The sequence below is a fragment of the Carcharodon carcharias genome, chromosome 7, assembly GCF_017639515.1.
Source record: "Carcharodon carcharias isolate sCarCar2 chromosome 7, sCarCar2.pri, whole genome shotgun sequence".
Classification (NCBI taxonomy): domain Eukaryota; kingdom Metazoa; phylum Chordata; class Chondrichthyes; order Lamniformes; family Lamnidae; genus Carcharodon; species Carcharodon carcharias.
In genome coordinates, this window is record NC_054473.1 from 86,549,129 (window position 1) to 86,567,798 (window position 18,670).

Sequence of the window (18,670 nt, forward strand, 5' to 3'; positions counted from 1 at the left end):
ATCATCTGCTCCTGAACAGAAGGCTGGTGGCTCCAATTGTATCGTCCTCACTTCACAGTCCAAACCTGCAGAGGCAACGCTGCTTGAGATTCCTGTCTGGTATCCATTGTAACTCTTTTGAGTACAAACCTGTTTCCATCTGTTTCAGATGAAGTTACATTGTTTCAGAGTTTGCCATTGTGAGATTTGAACTCTTGATCTTGGGGTTACAAACCCAGTACCATAACCCCAGTTTTCCTGAGCATTGCATGAGTCTGTTGTTGGCTGCTTTGATTTTTTATTGCTGCTTACCCTGGTTCATTAACTGGGCTATCCTGGGACTCTAATGCTGTAGATGGGTACATCTACTTCAATCTTATATTTGTGCAGTGTACCTGTAATTGTGAACAAATTTAAATTGCAGTATTTCAGTGAGTGCAGGAATGGAAAAAAACAAGTGGAGAGATTTTCTGTGACCAGCTGCAATGTAATTGAGAGTAGCATGGGCTGTTTTCACTTGGCAGAGGGGCTCCAGCCTCCACTTTTCAAATTCTCTGCTAAACAACTGGATCAAGACAGCAAAGCCAGCAGCTTACCTAGAAAGCGCAGATTGGACAGAAGCATTCAGAGAATAGCTTTCCCTATTCAAGAACAGCAATAAATGCACAGCTTAACAAAAAGCCCAGAATGGCAATGAGACATTTAAAAGCTGCATCAGAGAATGAGCTTTGTTAGAATGTTAGAAAGCGTAATTCTGCACCACCGTGTGCAAAGAAAGACAAAACTGACATTACACCTCAATGTCCAAATTTTTGCAGCCAATGAAGTTCTTTTGAAGTGCAGTCATTGGCTGTGAGCTAGGAAACAGAGACACCAAGGTTCCGTAAACAGCAATGAGATAATGACCAGGTAACCTGTGGTGTTGATTGAGGGATAAATATTGGACAGGACATTGGGGAGAACTCTCCTTACTCTTTTGCGGAACAGTGCCATGTAATCTTTTACATCCAACTAAAGAGCGCAAGCTTGTTTGTCCCTACAACCACACCAACCCCCTCCACTTCTCTCTCTCTCTCTCTCCTCTCCCCCCCCCAACCCCCCCCCCCCCCCCCCCCCACACACACACACACACACACACACACACACACACACACCCACCTTAAACCAGCTTATATTTCACCCCTTTCTTGGACTCACTCAAGTTCTGTCGATGGGTCATGAGGACTCGAAATGTCAACTCTTTTCTTCTCCGCCGATGCTGCCAGACCTGCTGAGTTTTTCCAGGTAATTCTGTTTTTGTTTTGGATTTCCAGCATCTGCAGTTTTTTTGTTTTTATCAAATAAAGCTTGGTTTAATGTAAAGCAAAGTACAGCAGATTCTGGAAATCTGAAATAAAAACAGAAAATGCTGTAAAAACTCAGCAGGTCTGGCAGCATCTGTAACTCTTTCGAGTACAAACCCGTTTCCATCTGTTTCAGATGAAGTTGCATTGTTTCATAGTTTGCCATTGTGAGATTTGAACTCTTGATCTTGGGTTTACAAACCCAGTACCATAACCACTTGGCTATTTAGGCCAAGCAAAGCCTACTGCACTTGGTATTCCCAGGCAGTCTCCCATCCAAGTACTAACCAGGCCTGAGTCTGCTTAGCTTCCGAGATCAGACGAGATCAGGCGTTTTCACACTAGTATGGCCATAGGCATAAGATGTAACTCTTTCGAGTACAAACCTGTTTCCATCTGTTTCAGATGAAGTTACATTGTTTCATAGTTTTGCCATTGTGAGATTTGAACTCTTGATCTTGGGGTTATAAACCCAGTACCATAACCACTTGGCTATTTAGGCCAAGCTTATACAGCTTATCTCTATCTAACTCTTTCGAGTACAAACACATTTCCATCTGTTCCTATTCAGATGAAGTTACATTGTTTCATAGTTTACCATTGTGAGATTTGAACTCTTGATCTTGGGGTTACAAACCCAGTACCATAACCACTTGGCCATTTAGGCCAAGCCTGGCAGCATCTGTAGAGAGAGAAACAGAGTTAACGTTTTGATTACACCCCAATTACACAATTACACCCCAAAGCAAAATTACGGGCTGACACACACAGCCTGCACACAATTACAGGCCAACACACATGGCCTGCACACAATTACATCCCTGCACATAATTACAGGCCAACATGCCTGGCTCACATGTATACCCTTGCACACAATTACAGGCCGACATACCCAGAACACAACTATGGATAAACACAGCCTGCACGCGGTTACACCCCGGCACACAATTACAGGCCAACACACCTGGCGCATAATTGTAGGCTGACACACCTGGCACGCAAATGCAGGCCCACATACCTAGCACGCAGTTACACCCCGACACTGCAGGCACGCAGTTACATCCCGACACTGCAGGCACGCAGTTACACCCCGACACTGCAGGCACGCAGTTACACCCCGACACTGCAGGCACGCAGTTACACCCCTGGCACATAATTACAGGTCGGCACACAATTACAGGCCGACACATCCAGCACACAATTGCACCCCAACACATTCAGTGCACAGTTATACCCTGACACACCCAGCATACAATTAACCCCAACACACCCTCACATAATTACTCCCTGCCAGACAATTACACACCATGCCCAATTACAAAACCCACACAATTACACCCTTACACAATTATGGCCCACAGGCAAGTATATCCCAACACACTTCACACACAATTACACCCTGATATAATTATACTTGGGGCACATCCACCCATATGTACACCCTGTGCACAATGACATCCAGAGACACTGCACAAAATTACATCCCAATACACCCTGCACACTTAGAGTTAAGCGATCCCACAACCAACAGATCAGTCCTGCCACATTCAGTTGAGAATGAGGGTGGACAATTAAACAAATAACAGGAGAAGGAGGGTCCACAAATATTTCCATCCTGCATAATGGGGGAGCCCAGCACACCAAATAGCTGAACTCAAGGTGTGAGTGACTGCCTTTGACATCAGGCCAACATTTGACCGAATTTGGCATCAAGGAGAACTAGCAAAATGTAAGTTAGTGGGAATCAGGGGAAAAATGTCCACTGGTTGGAGTCATACCTAGCACAAAGGAAGATTGTTGTGGCTATGGGAGGCCAATCATCTCAGTCCTGGGACAATGCTGCACGAGTTCCTCAAGGTGATGTCCTAGGCCCAACCACCTTCAGTTGCTTCTACAATGATCTTCCCTCCATCATAAGGTCAGAAGTGGAGATGCTCTCTGATAATTGCACAATATTCATTCTATTCGCAACTCCTCAGATATTGAAACAGTCAGTCTGTCAGGCTTGGGCTGATAAGTTGCAAACAACATTTGTGCCACACAAGTGTCAGGCAATGACCATTTCCAACAAGAGAGAATCTAATGATCTTCCCTTGACATTCAACGGCATTAACATCACTGAATACCCGACCATCAACATTCTGGGAATTACCACTGACCAGAAACTTAACTGGACGAACAATATGAATACTGTGGTTAAAAGAGCAAGTCAGAGGCTGGGAATTCTGAAGCGAGTAACTCACCTTCTGACTCCCCAGAGCCTGCCCAGCATCTACATGGCACAAGTCAGGATTGTGATGGAATATTCTCCACTTACTTGGATGAGTGCAGCTCAGATAACATTCAAGGAGCTCAACACCATCCAGAACAAAGCAGCCCACTTGATTGACACCCATCCACCATCCCCAACATTCACTTCTTCCACCATTGATGCACAGTGGCATCCTTGTGTACTGTCTACAAGATGCATTGCAGCAACTCACTAAGGCTCCTTCAACAGCACCTCACAAACTCCCAACCACCTAGAAGGTCAAGGGCAGCAGATGCATGGGAACATGGCCAACTGCAACTTCCTCTTCAAGCCACTCACCATCCTGACATTGAACTATATTGCCGTTCCTTCACTGTTGCTAGGTCAAAAGCCTTCCAAACAACATTGTGGGTTGCACCACATGGACTGCAGTGGTTCAAGGCAGCAGCTCAGCACCACCTCCTCAAGGGTAATTAGGGCTGGGCAATAAATGCCAGCCTTGCCAGCAACCTTGTCATTCCATGAAAGAATTTTAACAAATCTCCCAAGCAGCCACACATCATTGCATTGGAATAGTGACAGATGCCTTCTTCAGGCTGGCCAACCAATACATCAAGTTCAGAACTGATGCGAACAGTCAGGCTGAGAGAGCCTGAAGCATCAGCACTTTGGCTTGATTCTCCTAGATGTAAGATCTCATAGACTGCATGCATGTAGCCATTAAGGTTTCCGCAGGCCATTCAGGGAGCTCATCAACCAGAAGGGATTTCATTCCCTTAACGTGCAACTTTCAGAGAGCACCTCTAATGAATCCTGCAGGTGGCTGCTTGCTATCCTGGGAGCAATCACGATGCTTATGTTACCGGCATTTCCCAAGTGCTGCAGGTTTTCACCAAGCCACTATGTGCCTGCAAGGATAGATACTTGCCAACAGGGTTTACCCATTAAAGACATGGCTGCTGACGCCAGCGAGGAGCCCAAGGACTGAGACAGAGAAATGCTATCATGTGAGCTACGCTGCAAACCAGGATGACCTTCGAGCAGACTAGATTCAGGTGCTTGGATCAATTGGGTGGGGCACTTCAGTTTGTCCAGCGAGGGTTTCCCAGACAATGTGGGATGCTGCGGTATAGACAGCCTGGTGCTCGGACAGGGGGCGCCTTGGCTTCTGAGGACATAATGGAGCACGGAGAAGGGTGAAGAAGAGGCCAAAGAGGAGCCACCGGTTCCTGTCAGTTATGAGGGGCCACTTGGAGGGCACCAAGACCTAAGTGCAAGGAATGCTTGGGAGGAACTTGTCGTCACTCATTTCTCATGACCCTTACCACTTTATTGACGCCAAGTACATAAAAGTCATTCACCTCTGCTGGAAGACCAGATCGCCTCGCCCCATCGCTTCTACAATGCACAAATGATGAGAACACACAAGCCATGGTCAATTCCAGCCAGCCCCTTGGTTAACACGTCCCATTCATGAACTGCTGAATGACCACCTATATGGCATTGAGTATTCATAAGTCAAATTTAATATTTAGCACAATAATAGCTACACAATGGTAGATAATCATTACTTTTATGAGCATCCATGAAGCCCAACTGCAGCTGGAGTGTTTTCTTAAATTTCCTATGGGTGCTCCTACCTTCGCTGTGGTGAAGGCTGGCTGCTGACCTTACCGCTCTGTGGCTTGGGATAACCTGAATGACCATCCTCTGCCTGCCTGAGGCCTGGAGGGCCTTGCCACTGCTCCATTGACCTCATGGAAAAAGCAGTGGCATGCAGGTCTGCACACCACTCTGCCATCTTCTGACTGGTCTGCTAGATTTGGCTCTCCATGAGAGTCACCAGCCTCTCCATGGAGGGGGCTAAGCACCCAGTCAGGAGGGAGATCACAGTACTCATGACCTGAATGGACTCCTGCACTATCTGAGCCAGGGTGCAGATATCCTCTGGAAGCTCCACCAGATCTTCACATATTTCACACTGTACTTCTAATATCTGCCGCCTCACAGACAACTCCAGGGGCCTGTCATCAGCCATGGGTACAGTATGGACCTGGCCTCCCACAGCTCTCTGACTGTCAGTGTTCTAGGGTATCAATGTCAATGTATAAATAATCACACTGCATGGCAATCACCTTGTTAAAGACAATTGCTAGTTAAACAGGTGATGGGCATTGATTATCCCATCTAAATAGAATAAAAAGAAACAGCTAAAACACTTTTGTGTGGAAACTACTTGGAAATCAGGAGCACTGAGGAGTTGTCTTGAAAATAAAACCAGCTTGGACCAAAAGACCAGTCTGGATTAATTCTTCCACCCCAACTCTTATTGTGAGCAACATGGTAGCAGAGGATGAACTTTAAGCTTTGCTAATTGATTGCTGTATATGAAGATGTTTGTCTCAGTCCTCTGAAGGAAAAGAAGTGAACTGTTGCTGACAATTTAAGTTATGGAATGGCGGGAGGATGGTGCAAAATTGCAAGCTTTGACTCTCCACCAATTTTTTGTGACTCTGAACCTTATCAGCAATGGAAAGCTGAAGTTGAAATGTAGACCCAGGTTACCTCTATACCCTGGAAGAAGCAAGGTATGGCTTTGGTGTTATCATTACCAGCCAAAAGTAAGATAAGGAGTAAGGTATTTTTAGAGTGGAAAGTGGATGATTTGGATCATGAAGAGGGGGTTAAACCTTCTGTTACAATTTTTGGATAAGCTTTACAAAATGGATGAATTATTAGAAGCGTATGAAGCTTGGACAATCTCTGATAGATTTAGCACATCAGATGATCAGTCCATGGAAGAATATATTATGGATTTTGATAAATGGTACAAGAGACTACAGATACTGGAACTTGAAATTCTGGAATCGATATTGGCATTTAAATTACTGGACTGTGCTTGCATTTCCCATGTTGATAGCCTTTTAGTACTAACAAGGGTTCATTTCTGGGGGAAAGAATCTCTCCTAGATCAAATGGTTGCTGCCCTAAAAAAATTTCTGGGGAAACAGTCGTTCTCTGCCACTTTCTTAGCAAATGCGAACAACAATGTTGTGAAACAAAGGATTCAATGGTGGTCGAATTTTGAGGCCGACCAAATATTAGATGAAGATTCCAATACAAAGATAGGGTTAATGACAAGAGGTCTGAACATTGTCGTAACCCTAGCCAATTTGAGAGTCTGGACAAAAAGCGTGTCTGGGATGGTGGCCATAGACGTTTAAACCCAAAAAATGCATGGGGATTGGTTTCTCGGTGTGATTCCCAGTATCATTATGCGATGAACTGCCCACAGCGAATGAATCATATTTTTGAAGTGACCCGTGAGATGGATTCACCTGAAAATATGATGATGCTGCCATGATGGAATTGTATTGATCAGAGTTTGAATCCGGTGATGAATATATTGATGGTAAATTCCTTCAACTGTGCAGTTCTGGACAGTGGTTGCACTTCTACTGTGTGTAGCACGGACTGGCTTGACTGTTATCTGGAGCCTCTCGAGGCAGACAGGCGGAAGATCAAGGAGTATGAAAGCTCTACCTGCTTCAGGTTCGGAGATGACAATACATTAACATCCTCCTTTGTAGGATAGCAGGGATCAATCTGTTTATCAGTTTGATGTGGTTTCTAGCAAGATACCGCTGTTGTTGAGTCGATCTGCGATGAAGGCTCATGTGACACTAGATATGAAGAATGTTAGAGCTGCCCTGTTTGGAAAAAAATGTGGATCTACATTTTACGCGGTCAGGCCATTACTGCTTGCCACTAAGGAAGCCAGAGATTTCCCATCAAAAGATTCGTGAAGTTTTGTTAACTGTGAGAATAAAAATTTGGTGGACAAAAAGATCATTTGGAAATTACATACAGTTTGCACATCAGGCACCGCAGAAACTGAAGACTCTATTTCGTGATGTGGGAGTGGTCAATAAAGGATATGATGACCTTATTGAACAAATCACTGCTCACCTTGAAATTTGCCTTAAATATCGCAAGACACCACCATGTCCTGTTGTGAGCCTGCCACTAGCTAGGGAGTTTAACAATGCAGTGGTAATGGACATAAAAGTTTGGGACAAGGATAGGGGTATTTTCTTACTACATTTCATAGATATGGCAACCAGATTTAGCCTATCCACTGTGAAACATAGTAAAGACAAAAAGACCTTTGTTGCTAATGTCATGAAGAAATGGATAGGAACAGGATTAGGAACACCAACTAAGTTCTTCTCATGTAATGATGGGGAATTTGCCAGTGAGGAATTTCGAGATGTGCGAAAATTTAAACATCATAGTTATACATACTGCAGCTGAGAGCCTGTTTAGTAATGGTCTTTGTGAAAGGACCATTGCAGTAATAGATGATATATTACATAAAATATTAGCTGAATCAATCAGATTGTAAATTGCAAACGGCGCTAGCATGGGCAGTGCACGCCAAAGAACTCTGCAAATGGTTGGGGGGTACAATCCCTACCAGTTGGTGTATGGAAGAAACCCGAAGTTACCTTCGGTGTTGTCAAATGCTTCCCCCTGCTATAGAAGGGACTAACGTTAGCTCCATCTTTTCTGCTCATCTGAATGCTTTGCGTGCAGGCAGAAAAACTTACATTAAAGCTGAGGTTTCAGAGAAAATTCAGCGGGCCCTACAGCACCTCATAAGACCATCGGGAATGCAACTTAGACAAGGAGACATGGTACGTTATAAAAGGGAAGGCCAGAAAGAGTGGAAAGGACCTGGCAAGGCAGTAGGGAGTGATGGGAAAGTAGTAGTTGTGCAACACGGTAATCAAACTGTTAGGGTACATTCTTCATGGTTAATTGGCACTGTCTATACCTTTTAAAAGTTCTGAACAGGACATAAAAAGCAATGGGGCACTATGCACTTAACGTACCCACACACGCGCACACACACTGGGTACTTATGAGGAGCAGACGACAGCAGATACAGGGTTGACTGACTATGAACAAAGTAACACGAGGTACAGGATAAGGCTAATCATCTAAAAGGGCAACTACCCAAAGTAGGATCAAAGGTAGGGACCAGTGTGTGGAGGGATGCCAACATCATAGGGAGAGCAGGAAAGGCCACTGGTAAATACAAACATTGGCTAAATGTGCAGGATGAAGGACAGGAGATAAAACCTATCAATTGGCAAACTGAGGTAAGGATGTGGAAACCCAGAAAGTGCAGTATGAGTTCTGACAGTGGACCAGAAAGTGGTCGTGACCCTAGAAAAAAAATCGCAGGCTTGCAAATGGTGTTCTGCTCGCACAGGAGAAAGATCATAGTCCAAAAAGGGAAAGGAGGAGAGGCTGTAGCTTAACAAGAACGAGGACTAGAGAACAAGCTAGCAATCTCAATAGGAGTAGAAGTCCTTATGACCAAGAGATTCTAGTAGCTGCTAATAAATTGGAAATAAGCTGATAAAGATAGCCGAATGGAATGAATTAGAAAGTTAGAAGGAATTTGGGGTATATTCTGAAATACCTGAGAGGGGACAGCCAGCCTTATCTCACAGATGGATCTGAACAGAAAAGGTACTCCCAGATGGCACATATAAAGGCCAAAGTGAGATTAGTAGCCTGAGGCTTTGAAGAGAAACTAGGAGATCAGGATATCAGAGTGGAAACGCCTACTGTGAGGAAAGTGAGTTTGAAGATTCTTTTAACTATTTTGGCATCCTATTCCTGGGAGTGCAAATTGATTGACATAAAGGCTGTGTTTTTACAGGGGGATAAGTTTCAAAGGGAAGTTTTTTTGAAACCGCCCAAAGAAGATATAGAAGGAAAGCTTTGGAAATTAAACAAGTGTGTTTATGGATTAAATGATGCATCAGGAGTTTGGTATTTTTCAGCGAGGTCTGTCCTGTTGAAAACAGGTTGCATTCAGTTAAAAGGAGACCCCACAATGTCCTAGTGGTACCATAAGGAGAAACTAGCTGGAATCTTTACCATGCATGTTGATGATTTCCTGTGGGGAGGCTTTGTAGAATTTGAACAATGGGTAATCGAGAAGATAAAGGAGGAATTCAAAGTCAGAAGTCAGACTTCAGAGGCCTTTAAATACATAGGTTTAGACATTAAGCAGAGCAAGTTAGGAGTGACATTGAATCAACAATCTTATCTAGAAAATGTTAATCATATCTCAATAACTCAGGCTAGATCCTCACCAAAAGAGGATCCTGCTACCAAGGAAGAAACGGACATTTGAGAAGTTTGGGCAGATGAACTGTTTGTGCACTCAGACTAGGCCTGACGCTAGTTATATGTTGGAGCTGAGTACCATGATGAAACATGCTACAATTGAGCAAGTTCTGAGAGCAAATAAAACACTTAGAATTTAATTTTTTTTTAAGAGATGTGTGCTTAAGTTTCCAGCCTTGGGTGATCCAGAAAATATGAGGTTGGTCATTTTTAGTGATGTTTCACAGGCCAATCTTCCAGATGGGTACTCTAGCACAGCAGGGAGTGGAACAGAGAGGCACTGGCCGAGAGCAGAGTGGGAGAGCAGCGAGCACCAACTGACTGATCTTTTATCATATTCTTGGTGGGAAAAAATGATATATGTTGCCTGCTGCCTTGGGAGGCCAAGAAAATAAGGGCAGTGAAAAGCATCTTAGCTGCTGAAATGTTGGCCTTGGCAGAAGCATTAGATATGGGGGTTTACTTATCCAATATACCGACGGAAATACTATATAAGGGGCAATGTGAGAAAAGTTTGCCCATAGAATGTTATGTTGATAAGGTGTCTTTTTGGGACAACATTCATTCCACAAAAAGTGTCACTGAGAAAAGGCTAAGAATAGACCTAGCCAGCATAAAAGAAATGTTAGATAGAAGAAAGATCTCTAAGATACAATGGGTTGACACAAATCACCAACTATCAGACTGTTGTTATTTTAAGAAAAATTTCTTTAAGTTTTTTTCAAAGTTTTAATTTAAAAAGAAAGAGGGGAATCTGTCAATGTATAAATAATCACACTGCATGGCAATCACCTTGTTAAAGACAATTGCTAGTTAAACAGGTAATGGGCATTGATTATCCCATCCAAAGAGAATAAAAATAACATTTAATTTCTTTGAATAAACATAGAATAAAGTGTTAAGCTGATATATTGTTTCGTGAATGCAGTAGTGACAGTCACCTTTTTGTATAGTCACAATTCTGGACCTGTACCATAATTTTAGTAACTTTCTTAATAAATATGTAATCACAAAAAAAATAGAATAAAAAGATACAGCTGGAACACTTTGTGTGGAAGTTATTTGGAAGTCGGTAGCACTGAGGAACTGTCTTGAAAGTAAACCATCTTGAACCAAAAGACCAGCTTGGATTAATTCTTCCCCCACAACCTCTTATTGTGAGTAACATCACAGACGAGTTCTGTTTGCAGTTCTGTGGAAGGGTCATGAGGACTCGAAACGTCAACTCTTCTTCTCCGCTGATGCTGCCAGACCTGAGTTTTTTTCCAGGTAATTCTGTTTTTATTTTGGATTTCCAGCATCCGCAGTTTTTTTATTTTTATCACAGACAAGTGGTCAGTTATGTGTGTCATGCTTGCCTCAGGTAGTGACCCTGGATCTACTCCCAAGCTCATACCCACTGCGATGGCAGTATCTGAGCTGGTGCAGGCTGTGGTTTGAGGATGTGACACTGCTCCCTCTGAAATTTCCTCCTCAGAGGTGGATGAATGTCCCTTGGCAATGGCTGCTCTTTGGTCCTGTGTCAGAAAACAATGATCAGGCCCAGTCGACCCTCCATACAGGAGTCTTCAGAGTTGGCTGCAGCTCAGACAGATGGCTGTTAATTGGACAACACAGCCGTGCCTCATGCTGGCCTGATGGTTCCCCTGCGTCGCTTTCTAAGGTGACTCATCTCATCTGATGGAACTCCGCCCTCGCTGTCTGCCGTGGTATCCTGCCAGCTCCAGCTACTCCTCCATTGGGGTTGGTATTGCAATGAGTGGAATGTTGCCACTGGTCTCTGCCTGCTCCCTGGTATTCTGGGTCCTCTTCTCCTGCAGAAGCACAGGAGAATGACGTTAGTGGCTGCATAAGAGTAAACAAAACACCTAATCACTTTCAACCATTGCTGCCGCATCTGTGGCCAGTGGCATGCATATGGCTTTGGGCCACTCAGGACCAACTTTGCGTGGATTGGCAATGTGGGGCTCCTATGCCCTGAGAAGTGGTAGCCATTTCTTTCCCAGAAGATACTGCAATCTCTGCCCATCACTGCAGGCATGTTGGATTCTACCTCCCCTAGCATTCATACCATCACACTTACCTATTTGTTGCCCCCCCCCATCAATGGGCTTTGTAACTCACTCTGGCAGAGTGGAGAAGATGTTTGTGGCACTGCTGCCAGGTTCTTCAGTTGACCCCCGTGGTTGCCCGTGGATGGTATTCCTGCTCTGCCACCAATTGAGGCCCTTGTTGAGCAATTAATGCTCACTTAAGGACCTAATACGACTGCTGCTGGTATTAGTACCTGATCAAGGACCCCAGATTTAAAAGATTTAAAAGATTATCAAGGACCCCAGTATTGGAAAGGGAGGGGCCTGCTGATAGCCACCCCCGCCCCTTGCTGCTGATCCCCTACCCTCATCCTCATGAGCTCACCATTCTGAGACACACACTCCTATCAGCACTCAACTGAGGCCTGGGATCCAGTATTGATACTCAGTCTCGGGTGGGTGTTGTACCGGCAGCAGGCACCACCTCTTCTGTGCCACTCTGTAGAGACCCACAGCTCTGGGTAGAAGGTACTTCAGCCCCTGGGGTCCTCGATCCCGGGGAAGGCCTGCTGCTGTCTAGTTTAGTGCTGGAGTGGCACTTAATTCGACAGACTTTCCTGAAAGGAGGTGATTTCGGGCTTTCACCAGCTCTCCAGCCTGCGTGTGAGACACCTCTATTAAATCTGCCCACAGTCACATCCAGCGCATACTTACACCCCGATACAGCCTGCGCATACTTACACTTGACTCACCCCACATAGAATTACTCCTCGTACACAATTGCACCACATCACGCAAATACATCCTGACTCAGCCCACACAGCATTACATCCTGACACACCGTTTACACAATTACATCCTGCACACAATAGTATCCCATGCACTGTTTGCATTTGTATAGTAATACTATAAAACAACCCACATGCCTTCACAGGACCGTTATGGAACAAAGTTTTACAACAAGCCACATATGGAGATATTAGGCCATAATTCTCAATGAATCTACGTTCTTTGGAAAAGACTCCATGGGAAAAGAAGTCCACGAAAGGAAAAGTAAAGACGTTAAAAGATAGGTTTAGAATAAAAGAAGAGGCTTACAATTTTGCCAAGAAATGTAGTAAACTCGAGCATTGGGAGACTATTAGATTAAAAACCAGAAACTGAACTAGACTAGCCATTTAAATACTGTGGCTACAAGAGCAGGCCACAGACTAGCAATCCTGTGGTGAGTAACACACTTCCTGACTCCCCAAAGCCTGTCCGCCATCTACAAGGCACAAGCCAGGAGTGTGATGGAATACTCTCCACTTGCCTGGATGAGTGCAACTCCAACAACACTCAAGAAGCTTGACACCATCCAGAACAAACCGCCCATTTGATTGGCATCACATGCACAAACATTCACTCACTCCAGCACCGATGCACAGTAGCAGCAGTGTGTACCATCTACAAGGTGCACTGCAGGAACTCATCAAGGCTCCTTAGACAGCACCTTCCAAACCCACTACCATCTAGAAGGACAAGGGCAGAAGACACGTGGGAACACCAGCACCTGGAAATTCCCCAAAACCACTTACCATCCTGACTTAGAAATATATCGCAGTTCCTTCACTGTTGCTGGGTCAAAATCCTGGAACTCCCTTCCTAACAGCACTGTGAGTGTACCTACACCACAGCAGATCAAGAAGGCAGTTCACCACCACCTTCTCGAGGGCAATTATGGATGGGCAATAAATGCTGGCCTTGCCAGCGACGTCCACATCCTCTGAAAGAATAAAAATAACAAATAAAAGATTCTACAAATATGTGAACAGGAAGCGAGAAGCAAAAGTAAATGTGGGTCCCTTAGAAGTTGAGACAGGATAACTTTCATGTGGTATAAGGAAATGGCAGAGGTTAAGCAAATATTTTGTGACCGTCCTCACACTGCAAGGCAAAAAAAAAACCAAATAGGAAACTGAAGGTCTCGATCGTGAAGTGCTTAAAAGTAATTAATATTAGTAAAGGGTAGCACTGGATAAATTAATAGGACTGAAAATGGTCAAATTCCCTGGACTGACATCCTGCATCCTAAGGTTTAAAAGAGTTAGGTGGAGCAATAGTGGATGTAGGGCTTGTGATCATCCAAATGTTCCTTGTTTCTGAAACGGTCCCCGTAGATTATAAACTAGCAAATGTAACACTGCTATTCAAGAACAGGAGTGAGAAAATGGGGAACTACAAACTGGTTAGCCTGACATAGGTCATCAGGAAAATGTTGGAATCTGTTGTTAAATAAGTGGTTAACAGTACTCAGTAAAAAATAATATTATTAGGCAGAGTTTTATGAAAGAGAAATAGAGATCTTGTACACGAAGCAACAAAAGCTAACATGCAAGTACAGCAAGCAATTAGGAAGGCAAGTGGTATTTTGGTCTTTATTGCAGTTGACGTACAAGAGTAACGAAGTTTTGCTGTAATTATACAGGGCTTTGGTGAGACCAGACCTTAAGTAATGTTCAGTGTTGTTTTCCATTACTAAGGAAGGATGTATTTGTATGAGATTGATTCCTGGGTTGAGAGGATTGTTGTATGAGGAGAGATTGAGTAGAATGGGCCTATATTCTGGAGTTTAGAAGAATGAGAGATGATTTTATTGAAAAATTAAAGTTTCTGAGATGGCTTGACAGAGTGAATGCCGAGAGACAGTTTACCATAGCTGGAGAGGCTAGAACCAGGAAGCCTCAGGATAAGGGGGTGGCCATTTTGGACTCCGATGAGGCGGAATTTCTCTAATCAAACGGTTATGAATTTTTGGAATTCTCTACTGCAGAATGCTGTGGAAACTCAGTTGTTGAGTTTGTTCAAGGCTGAGATCGATGAAATTTTGGACTCTAAAGGAATTAAGGCATATGGGGATCTGGTGGGAAAACAAAGTTGAGGTAACAGATCAGCCATGATCTTCTTAAATGTAGTAGCAGGCCCAAGGGGCCTAATAGGCCACTCCTGCTTCCTATTTCTTATGTTCTTATGATTTGAAAACGAGAATAAGAATTTTAAAATCAAGGTGTTGCTGGATTGGGAACCAATGTAGATCAGGGAGCAGAGGGATGATGGGTAAATGTCTGCCTTTACACATATATTTGTCCAGTGGTCTGGAATCATTATTAAATACTTTTTAGAGGTACTTATTGTATGTAAAAGATATGTCTACTTCTCAACACTACGCACGATAGCTTTCAATTGCTTTCATTTATAGTGGAATAGAAACAGAACTAGTTACAAATGTCATCAGCAATTATTGATGTGTCTTCCAGCATCCGAGTATGGCAGAGGAATCTGTAGGGTTATAATTAACAGAAATGGAAAGGATGGGGAGTGGTACTTTCTTTTGAATCAGCGAGGTTGGTGATTTTCTAGATTGCTTAAAAAGAATTTAGTGATAGCAATAGAAATGGTCACATGATGCTTCCCAGCACATCCTGAGACACTAAATTATACTTTAGGAATAAGCAAATGCTAATAAGGCAAACAGACCTGTTAGCTTTTCATGGATCAGTGTCTACTGCCAACCTCCTTCAATACTTCTCTGCAGAGAACTGTCAGTTATTTCTCCTACCCATTTCCGTTTGCTGCTTCCCTATGACTACTGTACTGCTCCATCACACTTGCGATGTAAAATTCCACCCGATTTCCCTCCTTGCTCCTCACTTGCTTATTTATTTATTACTGCTGTCCCCTTGTAATTGAGAGAACACCCTTGCCTTTTATTCTTTGATTGGTATGTGCTTGAAAGTTATCTTCATAACTTTGCAATCCTGGATCATACCAGCTTCTCACAGCCAGTCAGTCCTTGTAGCTGTAAGTTTCACATTCCAGTTGAATCTTTAGCTGAGCACTCCTGGAACAGAAGATGATTAATCCCCTTAATTAATTTCAAATCATTATAATTCTAATTGTTTCACTGAAAGTTCCTGTCTTTCTGCAGTGGTGATGGTGACTGGGCTGCTATGCTCTCAGCTCTTTGTGTCCATTGGCTGATCTTTTCATTCACTAGCTTTGTTCTGTCCACATTGGGGTTGTCTGGCGTTAAACGTCATTGTCTGGAAAATGCTCTGCTGATTCAATATTTCTTCCATTCATTTCTCCCAACCAGCTGTATGATGACCATAAACACCTATTTGATGTTAAAGAGAACATTGCTGCCACACTGGTGGAAAGAGTGGCTGGTGATATTGAGAAGCTCTTGGACAAGAAGGTGGAAGCTCTGGAGGTAAGGATTTCAAACATTGTCCTCTTCAGTCTCAAAGACATTTGCTCATTGCTGAATTGACAATTTAAGTTATAATGTGTGGCTCCCAGACAACCTGGTTGGCAGGTAGACTATGGGCCTGTGATATCCTGAGACCAGAGAGGCTGGTCAGGAGATAGACTGGGGCCTGTGATACCCTGAGGCCTCAAAGCCTGGTGACAAAATGGACTTTGGGCATGATCAGTTCTCCTTTGGAATGGTGAGAGACTGAGAAATATTTGCATTAAGAGGGACCTTGATATCCTTGTACATGAATCACAGAAGGTTACATGCAGGCACAGCCAGCAATTAGGAAGGCAAATAGTATGTGAAGTTGGAGTATAAGAGTAAAGAAGCCTTGGTATAATTATACAGGGTATTGGTGAGGTTATACCTGGAGCTCTCTGTGCAGATTTGGTCTCCTTACCTAAGGAAGGAATACTTGCACTAGAGGGAGTACAACAAAAGTTCACTAGACTGACTCCTGGGATGAAAGGATAACCTTTGACTCAGAAGCAGTACAGTAAGGACTTTAAACAGTTGAGAAAAAATGATCTACAGGCTGTAGCAGAGCACTTGGGGATTAACATAAGATCAGGAGCTAAGAAGGACTGGAGCCTTGAATAATTGGCTGGGTACCAGGGGTTCAGGAAAAGAACAGTTCTGTTAATGATCAAGTTGAACTTGCCGGAATTGGAAACAAACAAACTTAGAAAGGTAGAAATTAGCAAGAGATGAAAGAGAAAGAGAGGTGGATAAACATGAAATGGAGCATGTGTTCTGATCACACAAACTTTGGTTGACCAGGAAAAGTGAGGCTGACTCAGAAATCCTCTTAATTTTGATTTGGCCAAGAATTTTCGCTTGGTATCTAAATTTAGTGAGGAGGAAATGTAGATGTACTTACTGTTGTTGAAAATTGCCGTGAATCTGAATTGGTCATAGGAACAGTGCTCCGAAAAAATGTTTTGCTAGGAAAGGCTTTGGATGTTTATTCACCTCTTTCAGCAGAGCACTCATGTGATTATGAGGAAGTAAAGTACTATACTCAATGCTAATGAGTTGATGTCAGAGGCCTATGGGCAGAAATTTAGAAATTTGAGAAAGAGAATGGGATAGACCTATGTGGAATTTGCAAGTGAAAAGGATATGGCATTCAATAGGTGGTGTAAGTCGATGAAGGTGGAACAGAACTTCAATAACCTTAGAAAGATGATGTTGGCGGAGGTGTTCAAAAATAGTGTCCCCTTGGGGTTAAGGTCTTACCTGGAAGTCCACAACGTTCATACAGCCAAGGAAGCCACGATAATGGCAGACGATTATGAGCTAACTTATGAGATGCCTAATAACAGGCCCCACTCTTGAACCTTCCAGAGTAATTGGATTGAGAGGAAGGTCAATATAAGCAGAGGTCAGGCCCTGCTGATAAAGGTGGAAAACGTAAACACCCAGGCCCTTCTCCGGTTAGTGAAAGTGAAGGTTCAGAGGAGAGGCTTAGTTCAAGGGAACCGACCTGCTACATTTTTCACAAGCAAGGACATGTAAAGGCTGAATGTTGGAAATTAAAAGGTGAGTCTGTCACATTAGTACAGTTGCTCAATGCCCCTCCAGAAAAGTCTTTGGTTCGTAAAATTAATGACAAGCAGGTAGTTTCTCCTGCTTACTGATGTACTGAATCAGGGTGTTGAAATCATAGGAGTTTTCAGTTTGAGGCTAAAGTTTCTCCATTTTTAACTGGTGAGGCAGGCGAGTCATTTGTTATCCTTAAAAGTTACAGATCTGAATTAAAAATGCTGAAAAAAGTATGAGCAAGGTAAAGCAAATCAAAGAACAATAATACTCAAAGCTAATGATGAAAAAGAGGGAAAAGTTGCTTTGAGGGAGAGTGGAAAAGCTGAGTTCAGTGCTGACACCATAGAGCTGCACGGAAGTATATGTGTTCTTGAACATAAATTAAAATTTCGCTCTTTCTAGAAAAGAACTAGACAAAGCTTAAAAGCAGTGGGAAGAAGAAAAATGAAAATAAATCAAGAAAATTTGTGAACTGAATAAAAAAGGTCAAATTTACTTAACTGAATATTGACATAACCTTAACACAGCTCTTAAAGCAACTAAAGAGGAGTATACTCAACAGAAAAATGAATTCTTTCTCCTAGGAAAGAAAGCCAAAGGGTTAGATCATGGAGATGAATTTGGAATTAAGTGATCCTGAACTTGAACAGGATGAGGCGAAGTACACTTTGGATGTTTGGCTGGTTGAAATTTTTTTTCAAAGACATAGATATTAAAAAACATGCAGACATGGAAGAAAATGGAGATCAGGGATTAAAATCTAAATAGTGGTTCAGAGTCTATTTCAAACAGTGAAAACCGTGACAATTTTGTCTAGATTTAAAGGAAAACAAAAGGAATTTGCTGAATCCAGAGGGTAAAAAGCGATGTCAGGGGATTTCTCCTTTGATTCTAATTCACAGCCGCCAATACCCAGAAGCTCAGATGGTTTGCCGGCAATCGGTAATGTTATTCTTGACAAAGTTAACCAGACAAAACAAATTGTAAAGCCTTTGGGTCCATCAGGAATACTATC

General features: G+C 43.1%; 1 protein-coding gene and 1 pseudogene across 1 annotated transcript in view; one reads left to right on the forward strand and one right to left on the reverse strand.

Annotated features, from left to right (window-relative positions):
• Window positions 1–1,561: 1,561 nt before the first annotated feature.
• LOC121280611 lies at window positions 1,562–1,680 on the reverse strand (annotated as a pseudogene).
• A 4,703-nt stretch (window positions 1,681–6,383) lies between these two features.
• Window positions 6,384–18,670, forward strand: part of cacna2d2a (calcium channel, voltage-dependent, alpha 2/delta subunit 2a) — a 758,554-nt gene continuing 746,267 nt past the window's right edge. Inside the window, exons 1-3 of the mRNA XM_041191642.1 lie at window positions 6,384–6,717; window positions 8,170–8,270; window positions 15,949–16,065. Coding sequence (XP_041047576.1) covers window positions 6,384–6,717; window positions 8,170–8,270; window positions 15,949–16,065 — 552 coding nt within the window. The remainder of the gene's footprint in view (window positions 6,718–8,169; window positions 8,271–15,948; window positions 16,066–18,670) is intronic.